Raw genomic sequence first — 21,454 nt, forward strand, 5'->3', positions numbered from 1 at the left:
GCATTATATAGGGTTTGCATAATTAATGTTCAATGTTTAAGGCTATGGAGACCCCAAATGTGAAATAACTTGTGAAGCAGCAATTGCGAGAAAAGCCATTTGACTTGAAATGTGAGGCATGTAGCATTAGAGAAAAGTTCCATTGACTTCTTTTCATGTCATACTACAGTGACATACACCAAAACCAAGACTAATACTTACATAACCAAAATAATTTTTGATTGTTTCTTAATCACAAAATCATATACATCTGAGAAAAACTAACACTAAGCTCTATCCTCTTCTTTGGTTGGGAGTTCAGCAGCAGAGAGTACAAGGACCAACGTACTGTATGGGGGATGTCTACGTCCTAGAACTTTCCTCAAGTATAAATGATCATATTGTGGAGAGAAAAGATGGGAATCAGGTCTAACCTTGGTAATTCTTGATACAAAACTCATAAGCCTTGAGCATTAAACTTGTACAATTGGTCAAGAGTTTATAGCCCAGCTGCTAAAAGAAGTGTTAAACAAGGAGCATCATTTTGAGGTAAGTTTTCCATATGACCCCATTTTTCTCACCGTTTACTAAAGAGGAGGTATAAAATGACCCCATTTAACATTTTTAGGGATGCAAAACCATTACACTAGCTAACCGCTCGGAAAACATATAATTTAGCAGGCAGCATTCGGCAGGGTTCATGCTCTTTCCTGGAACACTATTTAAGGATCCCAAGCCTGTGACATTTCAATGCAAAGCAGGCTGCCTGGGAAGTAGACTAACGCTAATCAATAGATCTGACTCAGTGAAAAAGCCTTGGACTGATAAAAGAAGGCATCAAACATGAAGACAGATCATTACCTCGTCTTGCAGCTGTCTATCATTTAAACAGAGGTGCAAAGCCTCGTTCCTTAAGTATCACTTTTTAGTCAGCTCCCTCTGAAATACTATTTCAAAAGTGGCCTCTTTGTGCCAAGAAAGGCTATTTAACTAAAAGGGGATGGGTCCCGTTTTCATTTTTTATTGTAAAAAGCGCAGCTATTAGTTCTCAAGTACTTTCACAATGAGATATTCAGGCACTTCTTTAAAGTCAGACAGTTCAGATGCTGCAGCAAGAAAAAAAAACCTGCAGCTTTACAAACTAAGTAACATTCAAAGTGTTTATAGCTCAGCTCTGGTGCTTAGAGGGACAAGCAATCATCTTCTTTATTATACAACTTTGGATGTGGGGTTTCAAAGAGAAGCTCCAGTAGATATCAAAAATGCAGCAGAAGACAATATTAATTGTATATTAATTGTGCAACAACATACGGTTTATCAATAAACATAAAGCGATGTGGCAAACCGTGATTGAACAGAAAAGAACTGCAGATTCCTTAGCCCTACAGCAACTTACATGAAAGCAATCCCTTGCCAAAATCTCAAGAACATCATTAATAACCCCTTAAGGACCCAGTCCTTAGTGGGTTAATGCATTTTCACTCCCCACAAAATTCCATATTCAATTCCATTTTCTTTTAGACCACATTTTTACATATTTCACTGTGTGCTGCAAATTACACCTCTCATTTTGTTTATGATTTCATTTGTTTATTTTTATATAATTTGTAAGGAAACAGGAGTTATGTGAACTTTAAAAAAAATTTTTTAACATCATGGGGGGAGACGAACCAGCTCAAGAAGGTGGCACCCACAAGCCACTGGCATTTTAACGGTTAAATGGAACTGGAGCTTATTTACTTTTTACAACGATTGCGCAAATATTTTAAAAATGCATTAAAAATTTATTCATATTTTGTTTAACCCCTTACGTATATACAGCCCCCCCCCCCCCCTATAAGAAATAAAAATGATCTGACAGAGACCAAATTGGCCACGTAAGCCTCTCTGGTCATATAGAGGATAGATGTACTATGCTAAATCTGACCAATTAAAGGGTATATATCTTTCTTTGGTATAACACCAATTGGGGATCATACTGTTATGTATGACATTCGATGTGTTGTTTATGCTGCATATTGTCTACACAGTACCTGCTGTGCATGATTATCGCAGCTTTGGCCATTATCGTGAAAGGGACAAAGATGCAAAACCCTTCCACTTACTACTAAATTGACAGGATGCAGACAGATGGACCTATGTAAACAATAGAGAGCCTGCTATCCTTGCACAACAATTGGCTGGGATGGATTGGCCTAGGGAAGAACTCACAGCAATCTTATGTAGATGGTATATCCTAAAGACAGGCCTTCAAGTGTGCACCTGGAAAAGCCCTTTAACAGAAAATCTTCTGTTTGTAGAATACAAGTATTCTGCCCACAATATTCCTGCTGTCTTCAGAGCTGTTAGGTTCTCAGAAATTCTACATACAGGAAATTACCATCAGAACAGAATTCTAAAACCTTTTTTGTGAACCTGCAAAGTTACATTATACAAGGAATATGGTCCCTTTAAAGGTCCCTTTATTAGATTGGCCTTTTAATCGCTGTACATGATATAAAAATAAACAAACACAATGCTGCTATTGTAGATTGTAGTGTGTTAGTAAGTTGGTCACAGCTAACCAGCCCCATGTGCCTCCAACCTTAATTAGACTAAATAAACGGAGCAGTAACCTTATCTTGTCCCATAGTGTTTACATAGTACAGTAAACTTATGGGGGAAAAAAAAAATCTAAGGCCTTTCAAATTTTAGATTTTCTAAGCTGTTAATTTCGTAAGTAGGAATGTTTTATTTATTTATTTTTGTTATAGTTGAAGCTTCCCATCATCATTTCTTATTCAGTCCACATGCTTGCTGGGAGAACCTCAGTGCTTTGAACTTTTCTCAACTACTTTCAAAGGATGAGCGAGGGGGGAAAAAGAACGAGAGAGAACAGGAAACTGGGAGGAGGGAGTATATGAGCAGGAGGGAGAGCGAAAGAGAAAAAAAAAAAAAGAAGACTGAAAAGGACACATCAAGGTGAATGGGATTTCCACATCATTTATCCTGCAAGAAAGCACATGCTTTAATCTACTCTGAACCAGATACAGGCTTATTTAGGGCTGCTTTTTGTCTACAAAATGAAGCTGCTAAGTAGTGTAACCCAATGCTTCTGCCTTATTTTACTGGTTCGACTAGTTTCACATAGTTACTTTACAAATGCTAAAAGACACTTGTTTTGGGTTCCTGTGAGTGATAAAAGTAGGAAGATGAAGTCCTCTCATCTTCTGGAGACCAGAAGTCGATCAGGAGGATTATACAGCAACATGATTACTGGAAAACCCATTAAAGCCCCAGGTATAGAAGCAACTTTCTGTTTATGCACTGAACATTGATGGCCATATATTCTATTTTTATAGCATAAGGGAGGAACCAATTGAACTTCCCTGCCCCTTTTAAGTTTGCCTTTGAGTGTATATAAAGTTGAGAAAGGGCTCTATAGCCTGAAAAACATTTTGCTTGTTTTATTGAATACATTTCCATTTCTATTTTAGTCATACATTATACACATCACCATTTTTGCCGATAGGAGATAGGTGACAGTACTCTGGATAACTCCCCTTTATTTGTCCTTTCTGTGTATAATGCTCTTTGTTAACATGGATGTGTCGTCTACATTCATTGCACCTTTATAGGGGTGAAGCATAGGCTGCCTTCGTGTGTAAAAGGTCATGTGAAACATTAACCAAGTTATGTATGGTGTTTGGAAGTTTCTCCCAGAGGGACACATATCAGTGATAGAATATATACAGCACAAAATTCTGGAAGAGGTCGTAGACAGTCGAGTGCTGTGCTCGGCCTCTTTCAGCACTCCCACAGAATTGAATGGAGGGGCGGGGTGCATGCTCGTCCTGACGCTCCACCAATTAGTGATAATAGTATCTCTGTTCTCTGAAGAACTAGGGGTCTCGTTCTTGTAATCGGTGGGGTCCCAGTAGTCGTTCCTTCACTGATCAACTTATCCCCTATCTTGTGGATAGATGATATTTTAAATATTTGGGCAAACTAAAAATAAAATTACAAATGCGGTTGTTGAAATTGATAAAAAAAAACGCATTTGTACCATATTCTTGTGGGCTTTTATTCTATGGCGTTCATTTTGCACTCCAAATGACACCTCTACTTTATTATTTGGGCTGGTATGATTTCATGGATGCCAAATGTAGTTTTATTAGGTTTAAATACATTATTAAAACCTTCTGCATGAAAAAATATTTCCTCATTTCATCATATTCTGGCACCAATAACTTTTTCATACTTTGGTGTATGGACACGTGTAAAGAGTCAGCTTTTGCGGAAAGAGCTGAGGTTTTTATTTCTACCATCATAGGCACTGTACAGCCTTTTGATCCCTTTTTAGTCACCTTTATAAGTGTTGTGAAATGGCAAAAAAAAATTTGATATGAACATTTGGGCGTTATTTTCTCATCATAAGGTTTACCACAGGTAATAACCTGTTTTATGTTTTGATAGATTGGGACTTATTGGTCACAATGATAACTAACAGGTTTATGATTCTGTTTGATCATTTTTATTTGCATTAAAGTGAAGGGGGTGTGATTTAAACGTTTAGATTTAAAACTTTTCTTTTTAATTATCTAATTTTTTAACTTTTTTTTTTTATACTTTAATTACTAGACCCCCTAAGGTACTTGAACCTTAGGGGATCTGATCACTTATACAATATACCCCAACAGTATTGCAGTATATAGTGAAAATCACTAGATCTGTAAAAGAGCCTGCAAATGGCACAGCAGCCGACCCGTGCCCTCTAATGATGTCACAGGAGCTGCGTTGTCGACTTAAGGGGTTAAAACAAACATGTGGAACACCATTAGAATATATAAAAATATATGTAGAATTTACCTTTTAAAGAGCTGCATGGACATCACATTAACATTGTGGCAAAAAGAAACCAAATGTATTTTCTTGAAGTGTTTATTATTTACACTTAAAAATATTTTTACAAAGATTTAATAGGGCCATAGAAATCTCAGAGGGATAATATTGAAAAAAGGCAATAAGTATTCTTTTCACATTCAAAAAGTGGTAAGATGACTAACTACATTGCACAAAGACATTCTGTTTATTCCACATTGGTTATATTTAATGCTCAGAGATATTTATGACTATTTACAAATCATGGTGGGTCTATGGAAGGAGGTCAACGGTGTTTGGTTAAATTGCTGAGGGCCTCCCAGATAGAGATTTAACTTGCATTCCAAGAAGAGTTCTCACACTTCCTATGAATAAGTGACCATTGCACTTTTCAGGACAATGTAATTCAGTTCTTATGGCAGCTCTATCCATGAATAAAAAGTTGCATAATTGATCATATTCATAGACACTTGACAAGCTTTGTTATGTTTCTTTGTAGTGCACATCAAGGATATATATTGAAGAGTCAACTCAACCTGATGTGTCAGGTGAAACATGGTATGGAGCACAGCAATATATATTTTTATATACAATGTTGAATAGGCCAGATGGATCAAAGGCACCAAGCTCTTACAAGAAAATCTACAGAGAAAGATGGAAGAGACATCAAATAAGAGTGAATACTTTCGTTTTGGGGCTTAAAAAGTACATAGTTTTTAACAAATTTGGGACCTCATAGGATAAGCAGAATAAAACTGAATCAAGTAAATGGAACAAGTTTTCTACCAAAAAAAATGGCTAAGCTTAAAATGTAGATATTTTTGTTCACTACCCATGGGAACCGCCAAGTCCTATGATGCAGGAAAAGAATGTCTGGGAACACTGCCAAAATGTGCTCATCATAAAATACTCTTCCTCTGGTTTTAAAAGGTTAAAGTGTTACCGATTCTAAAGGACAAAAATACCATGTATTTATTTTCTAATTTTGTCTCTTGAGCTTGCCAATACCTGGTGTTTAAAACAGTATTTTTTTATGAGGCAGCTATTTTTATAACTAGCACTGCTACGTCTAATAGTAAAAACAAACACAGGCTTCATAACATTTGGAGGTCTGCACATTAGACTAAATGTATGACACAGACTTAACACAATTATCAACTGAGTCAATCAATTTAGAGGTTTCATCTGCCAATAGTCTAGCCTCTTTTTTATGTTATCTTCATTCATCCACACTATTAATTCCAAAAGATAATGGCAAAAATTTGCAGCTGTTTAAATTTTAACATAGAACTGAGTCGACTAAACCGGTTAATTACCCTATACAAATGGTTGTTTCACAGCTGGCAAATGACGTTTAGGAAACTAAGATTGGAAAGTTGAGTTAGGTGGTTACCCTTTACCCATTTAGAACACATGTCCCATGACATGTGGTACAACACATGGCTATACCACGAAACACCCCCCTTCTGAACCACCACTAAGGTACAGTCATTGTGCACAAATTTGACTGCATTTGTGGGGATATTTTCTGTTCATGATGTGTAACCAATGGTGCAGGGACAGCTATTCGGTGTCTTTCCTGGACATAATAATCACCTTACAGGCAAAGAAAAGGGTAAAGCTGTGGGAGATCTTAAAATCATATTCTACAAAGTCATACTATCTGGTGGTAAAATGAACTGGCAAGTTACCCATATATACTTGAGTATAAGCCGAGTCACCTCATTTTAACACAAAAAACTGTGAAAACCTCTTGACTCGAGTATAAGCTGAGGGTGGGAAATGCAATGGTCACATGCCTGCCCAGTACAAAGCCAGTCGCCCCGCTCGGTCCCATCCCATAAATTATGACGTCATCCACATGCTGACATCATAGTGTGTGCCGATGGCCGCTCACACACTATGATGTCAGCAAGCGACGGGACCACACAGGTAGCCGAACATGGAGCTGGAGCTTAGGACAGAAGAGGACCTGCAGGGTGCGTTGTAAAGGTGAGTACAGAGTTTTTTGTTTCATTGACTCAAGTATAAGTCGAGTTAGGGTTTTTAAGCACATTTTTGGGCTTAAAAACTCAGCTTATACTCGAGTATATATGGTACTTTTATTATTGGTACTTTCATTTATTTTATTACCTGCTTAGAAAGGATTTCTTAAAATATTTGACCACCCCTTTTTAGCCCAATCAGGACTTGTTCTAGTTTCATTAAAATATAAACCTTTATAGTATTATGAACTAAACCATGCTGAAATAAAAAAAACTGTCCATAAACTACACAAGGAGAATAATGTTCCTGCATGTAAAAAAAATGAATAAACTACTTTTGAAGATGATGTGAACGCACACATATTTAATCACTAAAATTGGTCTGAATATCTGCCAGTAATGCTATCCACAGAGGACCCTCTTCAAAGCATAGCAGGGCCTGAAACATTGGCAAATACATAGGGTAGATGCTGTTTGTCTCTTTTCTTATTTATTTCATCCTTATTCTCTTCCCGATTGGCAGTCATCTAAAAGATATGTTTATATTGGGTAATAGAAAACAGATCACCCAGTGTTGCACATGTTGCTTAGATACTCAACTTGCAAGCTTTTGACATAAGATCCTCTCTCAAGTGCATTTGAAGCTTTGCCCAGAGGAACAATGTGCAGTGGGAACCTCAAATGCATTAGGTATTTTTGGGAGACATTTAACAAAGGAATGTGCTTGGTCACTACTTAGAGCCAAGCATGAGGGAACACTTACTCATCCCCAAGGAAAAATATTCTGGAAAGAGGTAAATATGACACAATGACAAACGCCCCCTGACAACGTAATAGGACTTCTTTTAAGCCATGGCAGTTGAGAAATTTCAAAGACAAATGTGAAAGATAGTCATTCATTTTATGAAAATGGATGAAGCCTTAAAATAAAAATAACAAAATAAACCTCTTTAAGCAAGCCAACCAAATTTGCACAGAAAAGGAATCTTTGAAAGGGGTGGTCTGCCGAAAGGAAAGAATAGACAAGATGCAGTTTTAAGCACTTAGTGAAATCCTAGAATCTAGCATATTGCGCACAGTTTTTAGGGTTGGAGTTATATATATGTAGTGCATTTGGTGCTAATACTCCGGCAGACTTAAGACAGTTGAAATGCATACCTGGTACCTCATTGACAGATGGCAGTCTCCATTGTTTAGCAGTCATGCTGCACCATGTGGTCTTGTGAAGGGTTTTCAATGAAAATTTGGTGTGAAATCAGAGGCATTTGGTTGGGTAAGGGCTGGTCTGCTCATAGCGAGGTAACTCGAACACTGAAAAAAATTGTGTTTAAGGGAGGGAATGGTCTCCTTTATTAGAAAAAATGTCAAGAACATATATTGGTAAAACAAATACAATGAAGAAATGATCAACGCGTTTCGGCTGTTACGCCTTAGTCATGATCCATTAAAACTACTAAAATCACACACCTTATATACAAATTGTGATCCTGGTCACATGACCCAAGTGAAGAGGTGGAGCAGATTTGGGAAGCATTAACCCTTGATTGCACAAAATGACATCAAGTAACATAGTGTAATACAAAAGAGAATTACCGTAGCTTCACCCCAACACTAGATAGAAACAAATCCAAACAGTCTATTACAAGAGAAAGCTAAATGCACATAAGATGGGGATTGCATGTGTACAGGTAACTATGAACATACTAATAACTAGTAATTATGTCTGTTATTCATACCATGCGGTTGTCTGGTGTTGAGAACAAAAATCCAATAGGATTCTCTATTCAATAGTTTCCTATGGAAGTCTCCTCCCCTGGAGGGTCTGGTTACTTTCTCTATGCCCATCCATCTGAAACTGGAAACATCACCTTTATGCATGTCTGCTCCACCTCTTCACTTGGGTCATGTGACCAAGATCACAATTTGTATATAAGGTGTGTGACTTTAGTAGTTTTAATGGATCATGACTAAGGCGTAACAGCCGAAACGCGTTGATCATTTCTTCATTGTATTTGTTCCCGAACTTACCGATGCATGAATAAAGGATATTTTTAGACCATTTGGAGACTTGCGCTGGAATTCATTTGCTTTTATTTGACTCTCTCGTTACAGCCAGTTTCATACTCAGTATGGTGCAAAAGGTACTTTTCCTGTATAAACTATTGATACATATGTGAAATAACCCATTATCAATAGGGCAAACATGTATCCAAATTCCCATTACCATAGAAAACTGAAAATGATTTGAGTGATGTAAACATGTAACAAGATACTATACATGGTCTTTATGGTTAGATATCAGTCTGCATGTCACTTATAGTTCTACTGCCCTGTAATGCTTGTGTTCTTGCATCCTGAGCAGTATCTCTTTCCACATTTGTTTGTCAAGGGGACAGGCAGGTCTCCAAGGCCCTGTAAGCAGACACAGGCCACTGTCTGATCTGTAGATGGGATGAATGGATTAGAAGAGAGCCAAGCCAGCTGTTGCAGGCTTTATCACAACACAGCACTGACAGATGGGTGCCCATTTTAAAAGCCTACCATTATAAAAGACAGGCCCTGGTGAAAGCCTTATGTTCTCAATGGCATTACCAGGGCATGGCACTGCTGATGGCAGATTCTGCATATAGAATTCACATAAGAAGTAGAGCTGCCGGCATCAGCAAAAAATAAAGATATAATTCAGATAATAAGATTTTTATCAGCAACAAATGTATTATTACAGTGGACAATGCACACAAGGATACACAATCTAAAAGAAAGAAAACCTTGTTATTTCTTAAAATGAGAAATGTACACAGTAGGATCTTCGTGATAATAGTGATAAAACAGGAGAATATGCCTTTTGTCCGTTACTATAAAACTTTCAATAAAGCATAACAATTATAATCATCGAAACATACAAATATATCAGAAATATTAAACTGCACATGGATCAAGCTCACAAAAGAGGCCTCCTGGGAAGAAAGACCCAACAGAAGAAGTTCATAGTAGACAGTGAATTCAATTCATCCATTGCCACAAATGGTCATGTCTTACTGTCATGTATACAGAATACAGATGTAACCAGTACAAGGCCCGTCATAAAAAGGTAATCACATCAAACATCATGAAAAAGTACACAGCAACAAATGGTTCCACTTACTTTTACCATTTCCTTCTTCAGGATGTAAGCTGCTGCCTATTCACAAGGGCTCCAGGCAGACAAGTCCCTTCTCTCAGCTGCAGTAAGAGACTCACAATCCCCTATGCCATGGTGGAAAGGTATTTTTCAAAGGCACCCAAAAAAAAGCATGTGTTGCCAACAGAACCTCCAGCTGTTTCATTATTCATTGTGGAGGGGGTAATTCAAGACTCCACAAAGTCCCGCCTACCTGTATCATTACCGGCATCCCACAGCAGTCCTATCCAGCTCAGAGCTCCTTCCTTTGTTCTGTGGGTGACTGCTAAGGCTTCAATGACTCTTTGCAGCCAGCACACATAAAAGTCCAGACTGCAAAATTAGGCCTTGCACATTTTAGCCAGCAGCAACTTAGTGATGTCCCTTTCCTGGACCCTTTTTTATTTTAATCGCAATATCTCTTGTGAATTAAACTGTTTAACTCCTCCTTCCCAATCCTCCCCCCAAACTAATTTACAAGGAGTGTGCTGTTTTTTTCTCTGCAGGGAGAGCAGGGGGTGAAGTGAACAATGCATGAAGCTATATGCCAGAGGTCTACATGACAAGCTGTTTGCTAACACACCCCATGCCTACCCTGGATTGAACTTTTGTTGACACCGGCTCCAAAGAACAATTCCATCATTCTGCCAAAGCCAAACCTCTGCAACATGTGCAGACAGCATGCCAAATAAACTGTCGAAGACACAATCTGCTTTATTGAAGATCTGACACATCTCACAAGTGTGTATCAATGGTGAAGAAATACAAGTATACAAAACGCCAGACACCAGAGCTGTGTCTTGGCCTCACTCATTTTCCATGTTGCTCATTTTCTTTAAAAACATGAATGATATTACAAACATATTTAAAAAAAAAAAAAAAGTTAAAATAAAAAAATTAGTACATAAGGTAAAAAACCCAGCATGAGAAAAACTGATTCTTACACAAGATATACATATATTCAGTTTTTTTCGTTACTACAAATAGAGCTAGTCAGTGTAATTTAGGAATATATTAAATTGTCTTCATCAATTCGTTATGATTTATGTGGTCACATTACACCTTATAATGGGATTGGATTGTCTAGGGTATGGTGCCTGCTGCCATTCACACTGAGCATCCATTGTGTTGCTAATACAATGAATGAGTGTTTATTTCTGATATGTGCCCAGGAGGTATATTGCTTCCATTAGCATAGATATCTAGATCTTATCTCCTTTTGCTTTACTGGTCTGAAGTGTACAAAGACATGAAAAAAACAATACCAGAAGGAGAAAAAAAGGTGGGGGGGCTAAAAAGCCTGACTTGGCAAAAAATCTGTATCATGAGGTACAGTTACTATGTTTATACCCTAAACATCTGGATCTGCCACTGAAAAAATTTTACAACATTGTAGAATATTATGAAATATGTTTAACTCATTCACGCTCTGCGCCAAGGTGTGGAGGTTCTATAGGGAGGGCAAACACCCACCGCTAATACATGCAATCAAAAGGTCGCACAGTCCTCAAAATGGTAGCAATTAAAACAGCTCATTTCACAAAAAAAAAAAATCTGCGTCCTTAAGGGGTTAAAAAAAAGGCACTGTGAGACAAATATTCCTACCATGGAAATTAGAGAAAGACATTTAAATACATCTCATCCTAAGGCCTCATTTGGACATAGCATTGAGTGCCTTAGTCGTGGGCTATGCCATATAGGAGCGGCACAGTTTCCTGACTCAGTCGCAATGTGGAGAGTGTACAAACTGCACTGAGACTGGGTGCCATAAACCTCTATGGGGGCTGTGATCTGGGCGCAAATCGTGCAGCCAGATCACTGGCCCCATTATCTCAGTGTGAACCGGGCCTAGCACTGTAGTTTCTATTGCATCGTCATTCATTTAGGCACCAGTATGAGATATATAAACCTTCGAAAAGTACATGGAAACAACTAACTGGGATGACCGAGAAGGGTTGTTGCAGGCAATAGCTGGGAAAACTCTAATTTGTCCTTAAAGGGGTATTCTCATCCTGGGTATTCACAATCAGTTTGATAAATCTTCCATATATAAACATTTCTTCCATTAGATGTTATTAAAAAAAATGTTCCTGTGTGAAGATAATTTCTCATAAATATAGTCATGTTGTCCCTTAGAAACGAGAAAGCTTCCCCGGATACGACCACCTCTGCTGGATGGATTTCCCAAATAAACAAAAAGTTTTTGTATATGAAATGTCCGGGAGTTACTACATGTCCCACAGCCTTCCTGTGGTAATGATCGGTGGATCCAGGAGGTCAGGCAGGGCTCAATAGCGCATGTCTGGCCACCGCTGCCAGAGTGTGACGTGGTCGTAACCGAGGAAGCTATCTCGTTTCTAAGGGACAACATGACTACATTTCTGAGAAATTATCTTCACACAGGAACATTTTTTTTAATAACATCCAATTGAAGAAATGTTTATATATGGAAGATTAGTGAAACTGAATGTGAATGCCGAGACGAGAATACCCCTTTAACTAATATTGTCATTCTAGTTACTTCTGTGACTAGGTGAAATATTACATTTTGGGGAAATGGAAAGTAATGCAAATAGCTACAATAAGGTCCAATCGACTAATTTTACATTTAGTCTATAAACATTAACCCCTTCCCAACATTTGACGCAATAGTACTGCATGGCGGGAGCCGGCGCCAGAAGCTGCGGGTCTCGGCTGTATATTATAGCCGTCACCCGCCTATAACACCCGCAATCAGATATATTCCTCCCATCCTGGGTGTTAACCCCTTACACGCCACGCTCATTCTTGACCGCGCTGTGTAAGGAGCATTTCACAGGAATTGGACCCCCACGGGGCTGTGCGATCCTCTTCCGGAGCAGGGACCTACCTTCTAGCAATGTATATGAATACAGGTGGTCCCCTACTTAAGGACACCCGACTTACAGACAACCCATAGTTACAGACAGACCCCTCTGACCTCTTGTGAAGCTCTCTGAATGCTTTACTATAGTCCCAGATTGCAATAATCAGCTGTAAGGTGTTTGTAATGAAGCTTTATTGATAATCATTGGTCCCATTACAGCAAAAAATGTTTAAACTCCAAATGTCACTGGGGCCAAAAATTTTTTTGTCTGGATCTACAATTATAAAATATACAGTTTCGACTTGCATACAAATTCAACTTAAGAACAAACCTTCGGACCCTATCATGTACATAACCCGGGGACTGCCTGTATATAATTCTAACCTGACCCGGCTGTAACACAGTGAACATGTGCAGCTGCCCAGTGTGTTAGGTGAAGAAGAGTTTGAACAAGCAATCAGAGGAGTAAAAGGAAAGAAAAAAGTTAAAAACACTTAATAAAAACACTTTTTAATAAAAAGAATTAAATAAAGTAAAAGTCCCCTAAACACAAACATTCCTATACACATCTAATAAAGTAAAAATAAACAGAAAATCGCAAAAAAACTCCCATATATTTGGTATCACCCCATGCGCAACAATTCGTACAATAACTTAGAAACATTATTGGACCCGCTCGGTGAATGCTGTAAAAACAAAACTCGAACAAAAAAACAAAAACTCGCCATTTTATGTACATTTTTCATAAAATCTCTTCAAAAAACACAAAAATGTTCCAAAAAGTGATCAAAAAAAGTTATGTGCGACAAAATGGTACCACTGAAAAGGACAACTCAATACGTAAAAAATGAGCCCTAAACTAGCTCTGTCAACCAAAAAATAAAAAAAAAGTTATATCTCAGAAAAGATGGCGATACAAAAACAAATGAGATTTTCTTTATATTAGTTTTTTTTCCCAGTAAAATTGTAAAAATATATAAAAAACTATATAAATGAGGTATCACCGTAATCGTAGTGATATATAGAATAAAAATATTACAGTATTTTTAGTGTACAACCCCCAAAAAATACATAAAAAAAGGAAAACAAAATTGGCAATTTTCTTTTCCTCCATATATTTAAGAGTTAATAAAATCTCATCAAAAAGCTAATGACCCACTAAAATGAAGTATTTGTAAAGTGCATCTCATGTCGCAAAAAATAAGCCCTTATATGTCCAAATTGCCAAAAAATAAAGATTGTATAGCCTTTAGAAAGGGACAATGCATAATCTGCTGTGAATGGAGCAGCTTCCCTTCAATGCCCTGGCGTGTGCACATATGGGGTATTGTTATACTCGGGAGGGATTGGGTATCAAAATTTGTGGAGTGTTTTGGTATTTTATCCACTGGGAATTTGTACATTTTATGAAAAACACATTCGTTTAGCCAAAAAAATGTTAATTTCAAAATTGCATCCGATTTTGTTTTAACCCCTGTAAAATAATTTAAGGGTTAACAAACTTCATAAAAAATTCTTATGTACGTTGATGGGTATAGTTTCTAGTAATTTTGGGGGTTTTACTTTAATTTAGGCCTCTCAAATTGACTTGAAACCTAAGCGGGTACCTCAATAGCGTGATTTTTTTTCTTATGAAAATGTGAAAAATCGCACCTAACGTTCAAAGCCCTGTAACATCCTACAAAAATAAAGTAGACATTCGGTTAATGTTAGTTATTTTTTGCTGTTATGACTACATGTATGTGTGGAAAAAGTATGCAAAACATGCCACCAAAATACCACCAACTAACATGAAGTACAAAAAGTGTCACGAGAAACTAATTGCAAAATCAGTTGGATATGTTAAAGCATTTCAAAGTTATAACCACTTATACATGTCAGATCTGGAAAAATGGGCCGTGTCAGGAAGGTGAAAAGTGGCTTCAGCTTTAAGGGGTTAAAGTTGGTATAATTGTATTAATTGTCAGGTGAAAACCAAAAAATTTTAACGTGCCCCATGATACTTGCAATTTCCTGAATCCCTGCTGACCCGTTACTGCCACAGGGGAGCAGGGATTTTGACTTAATTTCCTGACACTCAGGAAAACTGTGGGAGAGGCTGCCATATCCGATCACTGGTTGGATCAGTGACTGGGCTCAGCCAGTGATTGGCTGACGTCCCTTTGTTTAAAATGTGTCGAAGGACAACCAGATAATGGAGAGCATCGGGAAGTGGCAGTTTGGAAGGGTGGGGGTAGGGAATGATAACAGAACTGTGGAATATGATGGTGCTTTATAAACCTAAATAAATTTGATAACTGTAATTATTCCATTTCAGACCTAAAGACCTATTAACTAAAAAAACTTTGCACACACATGTTGCACATAGCATTTAGTGAACATGATAAAAAAAAACCAAATGTTTGGATAGTTACAAGCCAAGAAAGCTCAGAATAAATGGTAATAGTAGATGCAGTGCTTTTTCCTCTGTAGAGACATCTTCAATTATTGGATGGAGGCATGCTAAGGCAATGTCCTCACTGTTATTTAACACAGCATTAATGCCTTTCTGTTTTGGTTCCAGGCTACGAGACTTATCAAGCATAATGACTCAATGCATGCTTAAGGCAAATCCAGTTTGCCTTGACGCTGTCAGTTGTAATAAGTAATTTTCCCTTATGTTCATGCATTTTACAGTGGTTTTCATACCTGTTACAGTAAATGTGTATCTGCACATGATTAGTAAAGACCATTAATGCTTACATGGTGCCTCAGAGGATCTAACACTAAGCATAGCATTGCAAGATTGCGCTTAGGGAATTCCTCAAGTAACATTCTCATATGAAGGCTCATTATTGGCTGTAAACTTGTATAATGTTATTCCTATATAATCATGCCTTACATTTAGAACACTTCATGGCTAGATCAGCAAGTAAAGAAGGTCAGAAAAATATGTAAACTATTCAGGATTTTGATACTTGATGGTTTCTGCTTTTAACTTTTTTACTAAATTACAGAAAAAAAAATATATCCTCAGTCCCATCATCTTTCTTAGCAAATAAGGAGCATAGAAATCTGTTGTAATCCACCTAATATAAAGTTATGATATGATGTATAAAAGCACAGTTAAAAAAAAAAAGGTTCAAGTTCTATTTTGGGGTTTGTGAATATCAATTAAAAAAAATAAATCATGTATATTAATACATTTAAGTGAGAAGTTAAGAAAATGGAAACCCTTACATGCTATCATAAGAGACAACCAGGTGCTCAGGCAATGCCAACCCCGTCAATAAAGGTTCCCCACTAGTACAGAGCTCTAGTACATAACACTAAAGCGGTTAACTGTGGTGTTATCTTCTAATCCCAGCAGTTGCATTGGGAGTGCAGCTGTGTATTATAGCCAACCCTCTGTGATTTAGTGGCCACAGTTTCAGTACAATTACCTTCATGTTAATTATCTCACGATCCCTCAACTAGCTGAACCTTTTGGCTAAGAAAATATTGAAACATGGTGGGAAAAAAAATAAAAATGCATACATTTTTTTTCCTACTTATATTTTAACCTACTTCAATATACAGGCGGTCCCCTACTTAAGGACACCCGACTTACAGACAACCCATAGTTACAGACGGACCCCTCTGCCCACTGTGACCTCTGGTGAAGCTCTCTGGATGCTTTAAAATAGTCCCAGATTGCAATAATCAGCTTAAAATTGCAATGAAGCTTTATTGATAATTCTTGGTCCTATTACAGCAAAAAAATTTGAAACTCCAATTGTCACTGGGGCAAAAAAAAAAATTGTCGGGAACTACAATGATAAAATATACAGTTTCGACTTACATACAAATTCAACTTAAGAACAAACCTACAGTCCCTATCTTGTATGTAACCCGGGGACTGCCTGTACAGCCATAAACTGTTGTTAACCCCTTGAGGAACAGGTCCTATCTGTTATTTGTCTTTCCATTTTTTTCCTAAAAAAGCCAGATTTTTTTTGATTTTTCCATATAGATATCTGTGTAATCTAGCTGTGCCATTAAATATTCCATTCAATGCACATTGAAGTTGGAAATTTTTTTTGAATGCAGTAAAATTGAAGGGGAAAAAAACACAGTTACTGGCTTTTTTTAATGGCTTTTACTTGATCCAGATCTAGAGATAAAAATGTGTATAATTAAATTGTTTATTTTGTTTTTTTTGAGACACTAGTAACTTTATTTTAATGCTCCTTTTATATTTCAATGTGCGGAGCTGAGTAAGGGGTATTTATTTTCAGGACCTGCTGACCTACTATGACCATTTTATCACTGTTGCAAACATGTTGATGAATATATTTGTATATGAATTCTAGGGAAAGGAGAAAAGTTATTTAATTTTTTGTTTTTATTCAATTTTTTTGGCACTGTTTAATTAAGTTCAAACTGACATGGAGCAGAGAGACACACGGTCTTATTCATAATAACTGTATATATGACCCAGCATCACTAGTATATACAGCCCAATGACTGGCATGTACACCCCATTCTGCTCATATGACTGCGCAGATCAGATAATATGCAAATATGTTTTCCTTGCGTAAAGGAAATATTGTCTCTTTCAGCTACTTTGTCAGGACACCTAATGACATGATGTTAGATTAAAATCAAACCATTATTTCTATTCCATAGTCCAGGTATAGAGAACTCTTACTTTCTAGTCAAAAGCATCTCACTCAGGTAAACCAATTAGCTTCAATGTACTGACAAGATGCTGTTTCTTAAGGAGTGAATATTCTGGTTTGGCTTTAACCCAGTATAATGTCATTAGGCTTGATGCTAAGGGGGCTTGATGCTAAGGGGGCTGCCTCATAAAGTAGCTGAAAGAGTCAATGTTTCCTTATCCCATCCTGGAAAACATATTTGCATATTTCCCAGAATTCGTCAGTGGAGAGTCAATGGCTGTAAGAATCCACACATCTGCAAGGCGGCCTTAATTGGCAAAGTCTCCAAAAGGTGAACTCTTACTTCCTAACCCAGGCCCGAAAATGTCAGCTATAACACTTTATCTGGCTTCTTAGTATACTTTATGACACAAGTCCTTACTTTCAGTTTAAAAAAAGACTCATGTTTACTAGAAGCAGAGAAGTGTTTTCTCGGGCAGGGCACGGAAGCCTGCCAGGTGACGCCAAGAGGTGAGCTCACCCTGTCTCTCCACCCCATGCTGTACAAATGACATCACCAACATATGGCAAGCAATGCCCCAGCTACTGAAAGACTGGCAGAGATAACAAAACCTTGAAGGCCAATAAATTAAATGATATTCAAGAAAATTAAAACTGACCATTTCATGTTTGCAATGCTCTAAAATCTGGAATATGATACCAAATGGGTACTAGGTAAACTAGGTACTGTAAAGGCGTTTACTTTGTAAAGCTTCTGTTCACATCAACATTTTCTTTAAAGCTGAATTATATTATTATACATAAAGAATCATAATAAAGGCATATGTACATTTTTCAGATTATATTCCGCAAGCAATAAGACTTTAGTGTTTGTGAAAGAACAACCCCCAAGCTAGAACACAAACTTAAAATTATTTTTAAAAATTATATAGGGAAGGGAAAGGATGCAGCATATGGAATGCTGAATGGACAGAGATGGAAGAGAGCGATAGCTTGCAATTTTTTTTAACAATTTGCTCCATATTATTACATCCTACCACAGAAGATCAAATCTTCCTTCGTCAGGAAACTCACTTGTTCTCTATAGCTTGCCAGTGATGTCACCTAAGTGGAATCTGTGATCGCTAAACGTGTTTTTAGATCAGCCAGATACAAGCCACTGACTGGGGCTGTATCGATACAATCTAGGAGTATTCTGTGGACCTTATTTAAACTTATACCCCAAGGAATCTTGAATAAGATCTCAAGCGGTCACCAGATCATCGATCACGTGGCATTTGGATACAAGGCTCTTTAGTAAAGAGCGCAATCACAGCAATTTTTTTTTAAAATATATTCATGTTATGTGTATCGGTTCTGTCATAATCCTTTTAAAAAATGTCCTGCTTGCATCCCTTATTTTTTGAAGTGAAGTGAATGGGGAAACTGAAAAACACAGATGACTGACTGTTATAGTTTAACACCCTTTAAGGCCATAGATGAAATCTGTTAATTTAAAGTGGTAGTCCCATAGTTGTAAAATGACCAGATCAATCCCTACTAAGGATACTGCTAAACAAACAAAAGTGGTTGTGCTTGAGTTTGCAACTCAACCTCATTCTTTTGCATAAGGGCATATTAACACTGCCGTTGTTAGTCCATGAACCACTGGCCATGCAGAGTCCAGTGGCACAGGCTAACATCACAGCTGGGGACAAGCTCCTTACAGCAGTGTTGATACTGTAATCATGTTTACACTGTTGGCGCTGCTGTGAAATAGCAGGAACTCCTTACATTGAACATGGGTTCCATCCCCAACAGCGATATCGGTGCATTAGGCACGGGTGTGAAACACAAGACCCACAAGCCATATCTGACTTAGATATGGCTCCCTGCTCCGCTAGTTGGGAGCACAGCATAGTGGCAGGAAAACTCTGATTCCACCTTTCCTTGCTACTGCTGTTTTCTCTTGTGCATGATTGCTGTACATGTGGCTCTGAAACAGGAAGGCATGATGACATCTTCATGTCTGCTTTATTTGGGCAAAGCGGCAAACGAGAAGACTGTGTTAGCTTTGGGAAGCAGGGAAAGGTGAGTAAATGCTTTTTTTTTTTTTTTTACAGTGGGGCAGGTTATTTTTAGGCTGCTGCTGTGGGGGCACACTGGTAGCTTCTGTAGGGGAACTCTGCCTGTTGGCGGCTGTGGCTGCAACTGTGGGAGCACATACTCTCCATGGCAGTGTCTCAGATTATTTAACAATATGTTCAGATTTCTGGTTGCCCTCAATTGGCTGACTTTAATGGCAAAACTGTTACATGTAACAGTGTGAGAAGATACATTTATACGGTAATAACATTTCATTCGACCCCTTTAAGGCAAACACAAGGCTGATGTGGCACCTGAGTTCCGTCCTCAGCAGTGAAGTCGGTCCATGCCACAGGAATCTGCACAGTCCGTGGTTTACAAGCCAAAAACGGCAGTGCGAACAAGCCATGCAAAGAATAGAAAACCTCCAATATGGAAGCATCCCTCTCCAGACCTGCATTGGAAAACTCATTTCCAGAGCTGCTGGTGACAATCTCAAACTTTACTCTAAATTAGAAAAACACCTTTTCATTTAGAATTCAAGAACATTATACCATGTCTAATGTGCAACTTCATATAAGAAGAGAACCCAACATAAGGAGAATCAAATTTTCCCCAGACAAATAATAATACTTTTAAAATTTAAACCCAATTGTCCTCAAGACAAAATTGAAGACTAACACATTTTGTTCCCTTTGGTGTTTGTTGCAACTCATTTGACACCTCATCCAGGATGATGTGTCACTTGAATTTGCTGGCATTTTAAAAATAGCCAAGATTGTTCTCCCTCTCCGTAGCTGCCTCCCGCTTCAACGGAGCAATTAAAGCTTTGATTACAGCAGATTAGGTTTGATTGGCATTGTTCTTCAAGAACAGAGTTGCCTCATCTTTCCTCAGAGAGGAAAAAACTGCTACACATATCAACAAGCAGTTTCAACAAAGTCTTAAGCCATACAAACACAGCACAAAGCATCAACCATTGCAACAAGTGCCCAAATAATACAAGCTGTGGACCTACAATCAGTGCTGGCAGTGAAAATCAAAGTCAATATGGTGGCGCCCATGTGGTGCTGGTGGCAGCCAAAGAATTAAAAAAATCTTAAAATGTTCAAATTGCCCCATTTTCCCTGGAATTGATGCGAAAATAAACAAAATCATAAACTTGTTAGGTAGTCCCAAAGATCATAGGACTCCCAAATGTCCCATTTATCAACATATAAAAAATTGTTATTCCGGCATACTCTGGAATGGAAAATAGCCCCACTTTTTCACAAATTAGGCAAAACACAAAAATTTTACTAAAAGGTGATTAAAAGGACAAAAAAACAAAACAAAAACAAATTGTGTTTCCTGGTTAAAACAAATAGGAGTGAATTAGAAATATATTCAGTACTTCAGTATTACCATATTTTCTTTCCCAGAAGCAGCATACAATACAACAAGAAAAGGACAACAAAAATCATAGCACCATTACATTAAACTGCCATTTAACATTTACTGGTATGATGTGCCAGAAAACAGTTTGACAAGATGCATTAAAAAATTTAAAAAAGACACCTGAAACAAGACACATGAAAAAGTTCTTATCATCAGAAGGTGATACAAATTTTTTTTGTTTAGAAAGTTTGAATATTTTAAAATGTATTAAAACACAATCTAATAAATATAAATTTGGTATCTCATGATCTCACCAACCCAAAGAATAAAGGAGACATGTCATTTAGAGCACACAGTGAAAGCCAAAAAAACAAGCCCACAAGAAAATGGACAAATGCGTTTTTTTTCACCACATTTTCCCCCATACACCATTTGAAAATATTAAATACAGTCACTTCACAGTACAATTTGTTATGCAGAAACCAAGCCATCATAAAGCTCCATACATGGAAAAAATAAAAAAGCCAGGGATATTTAAAGGAGA

At 37.6% G+C, this 21,454-nt stretch overlaps 1 protein-coding gene and 1 long non-coding RNA gene across 8 annotated transcripts in view; one reads left to right on the plus strand and one right to left on the minus strand.

The window, feature by feature from the left end:
- LOC140121459 (uncharacterized) overlaps nt 1-5,996 on the plus strand; it is a 53,226-nt gene extending 47,230 nt beyond the window's left edge. Inside the window, exon 3 of the long non-coding RNA XR_011854099.1 lies at nt 5,339-5,996. This is a non-coding gene — a long non-coding RNA (uncharacterized lncRNA). The remainder of the gene's footprint in view (nt 1-5,338) is intronic.
- The window catches only part of ARID1B (AT-rich interaction domain 1B), a 310,106-nt gene that overhangs the window by 152,596 nt on the left and 136,056 nt on the right, over nt 1-21,454 (minus strand). The window contains exon 1 of one of the 7 annotated variants that reach the window (XM_072141073.1): nt 9,970-9,993. The exons of the other annotated variants lie outside the window; for them this stretch is intronic. Coding sequence (XP_071997174.1) covers nt 9,970-9,978 — 9 coding nt within the window. The 5' untranslated portion in view covers nt 9,979-9,993. Of the gene's footprint in view, nt 1-9,969; nt 9,994-21,454 lie in introns of those variants that run through there. 7 annotated transcript variants of the gene reach the window in all.

Source organism: Engystomops pustulosus, chromosome 3 (genome assembly GCF_040894005.1).
Source record: "Engystomops pustulosus chromosome 3, aEngPut4.maternal, whole genome shotgun sequence".
Taxonomy (NCBI): Eukaryota; Metazoa; Chordata; class Amphibia; order Anura; family Leptodactylidae; genus Engystomops; species Engystomops pustulosus.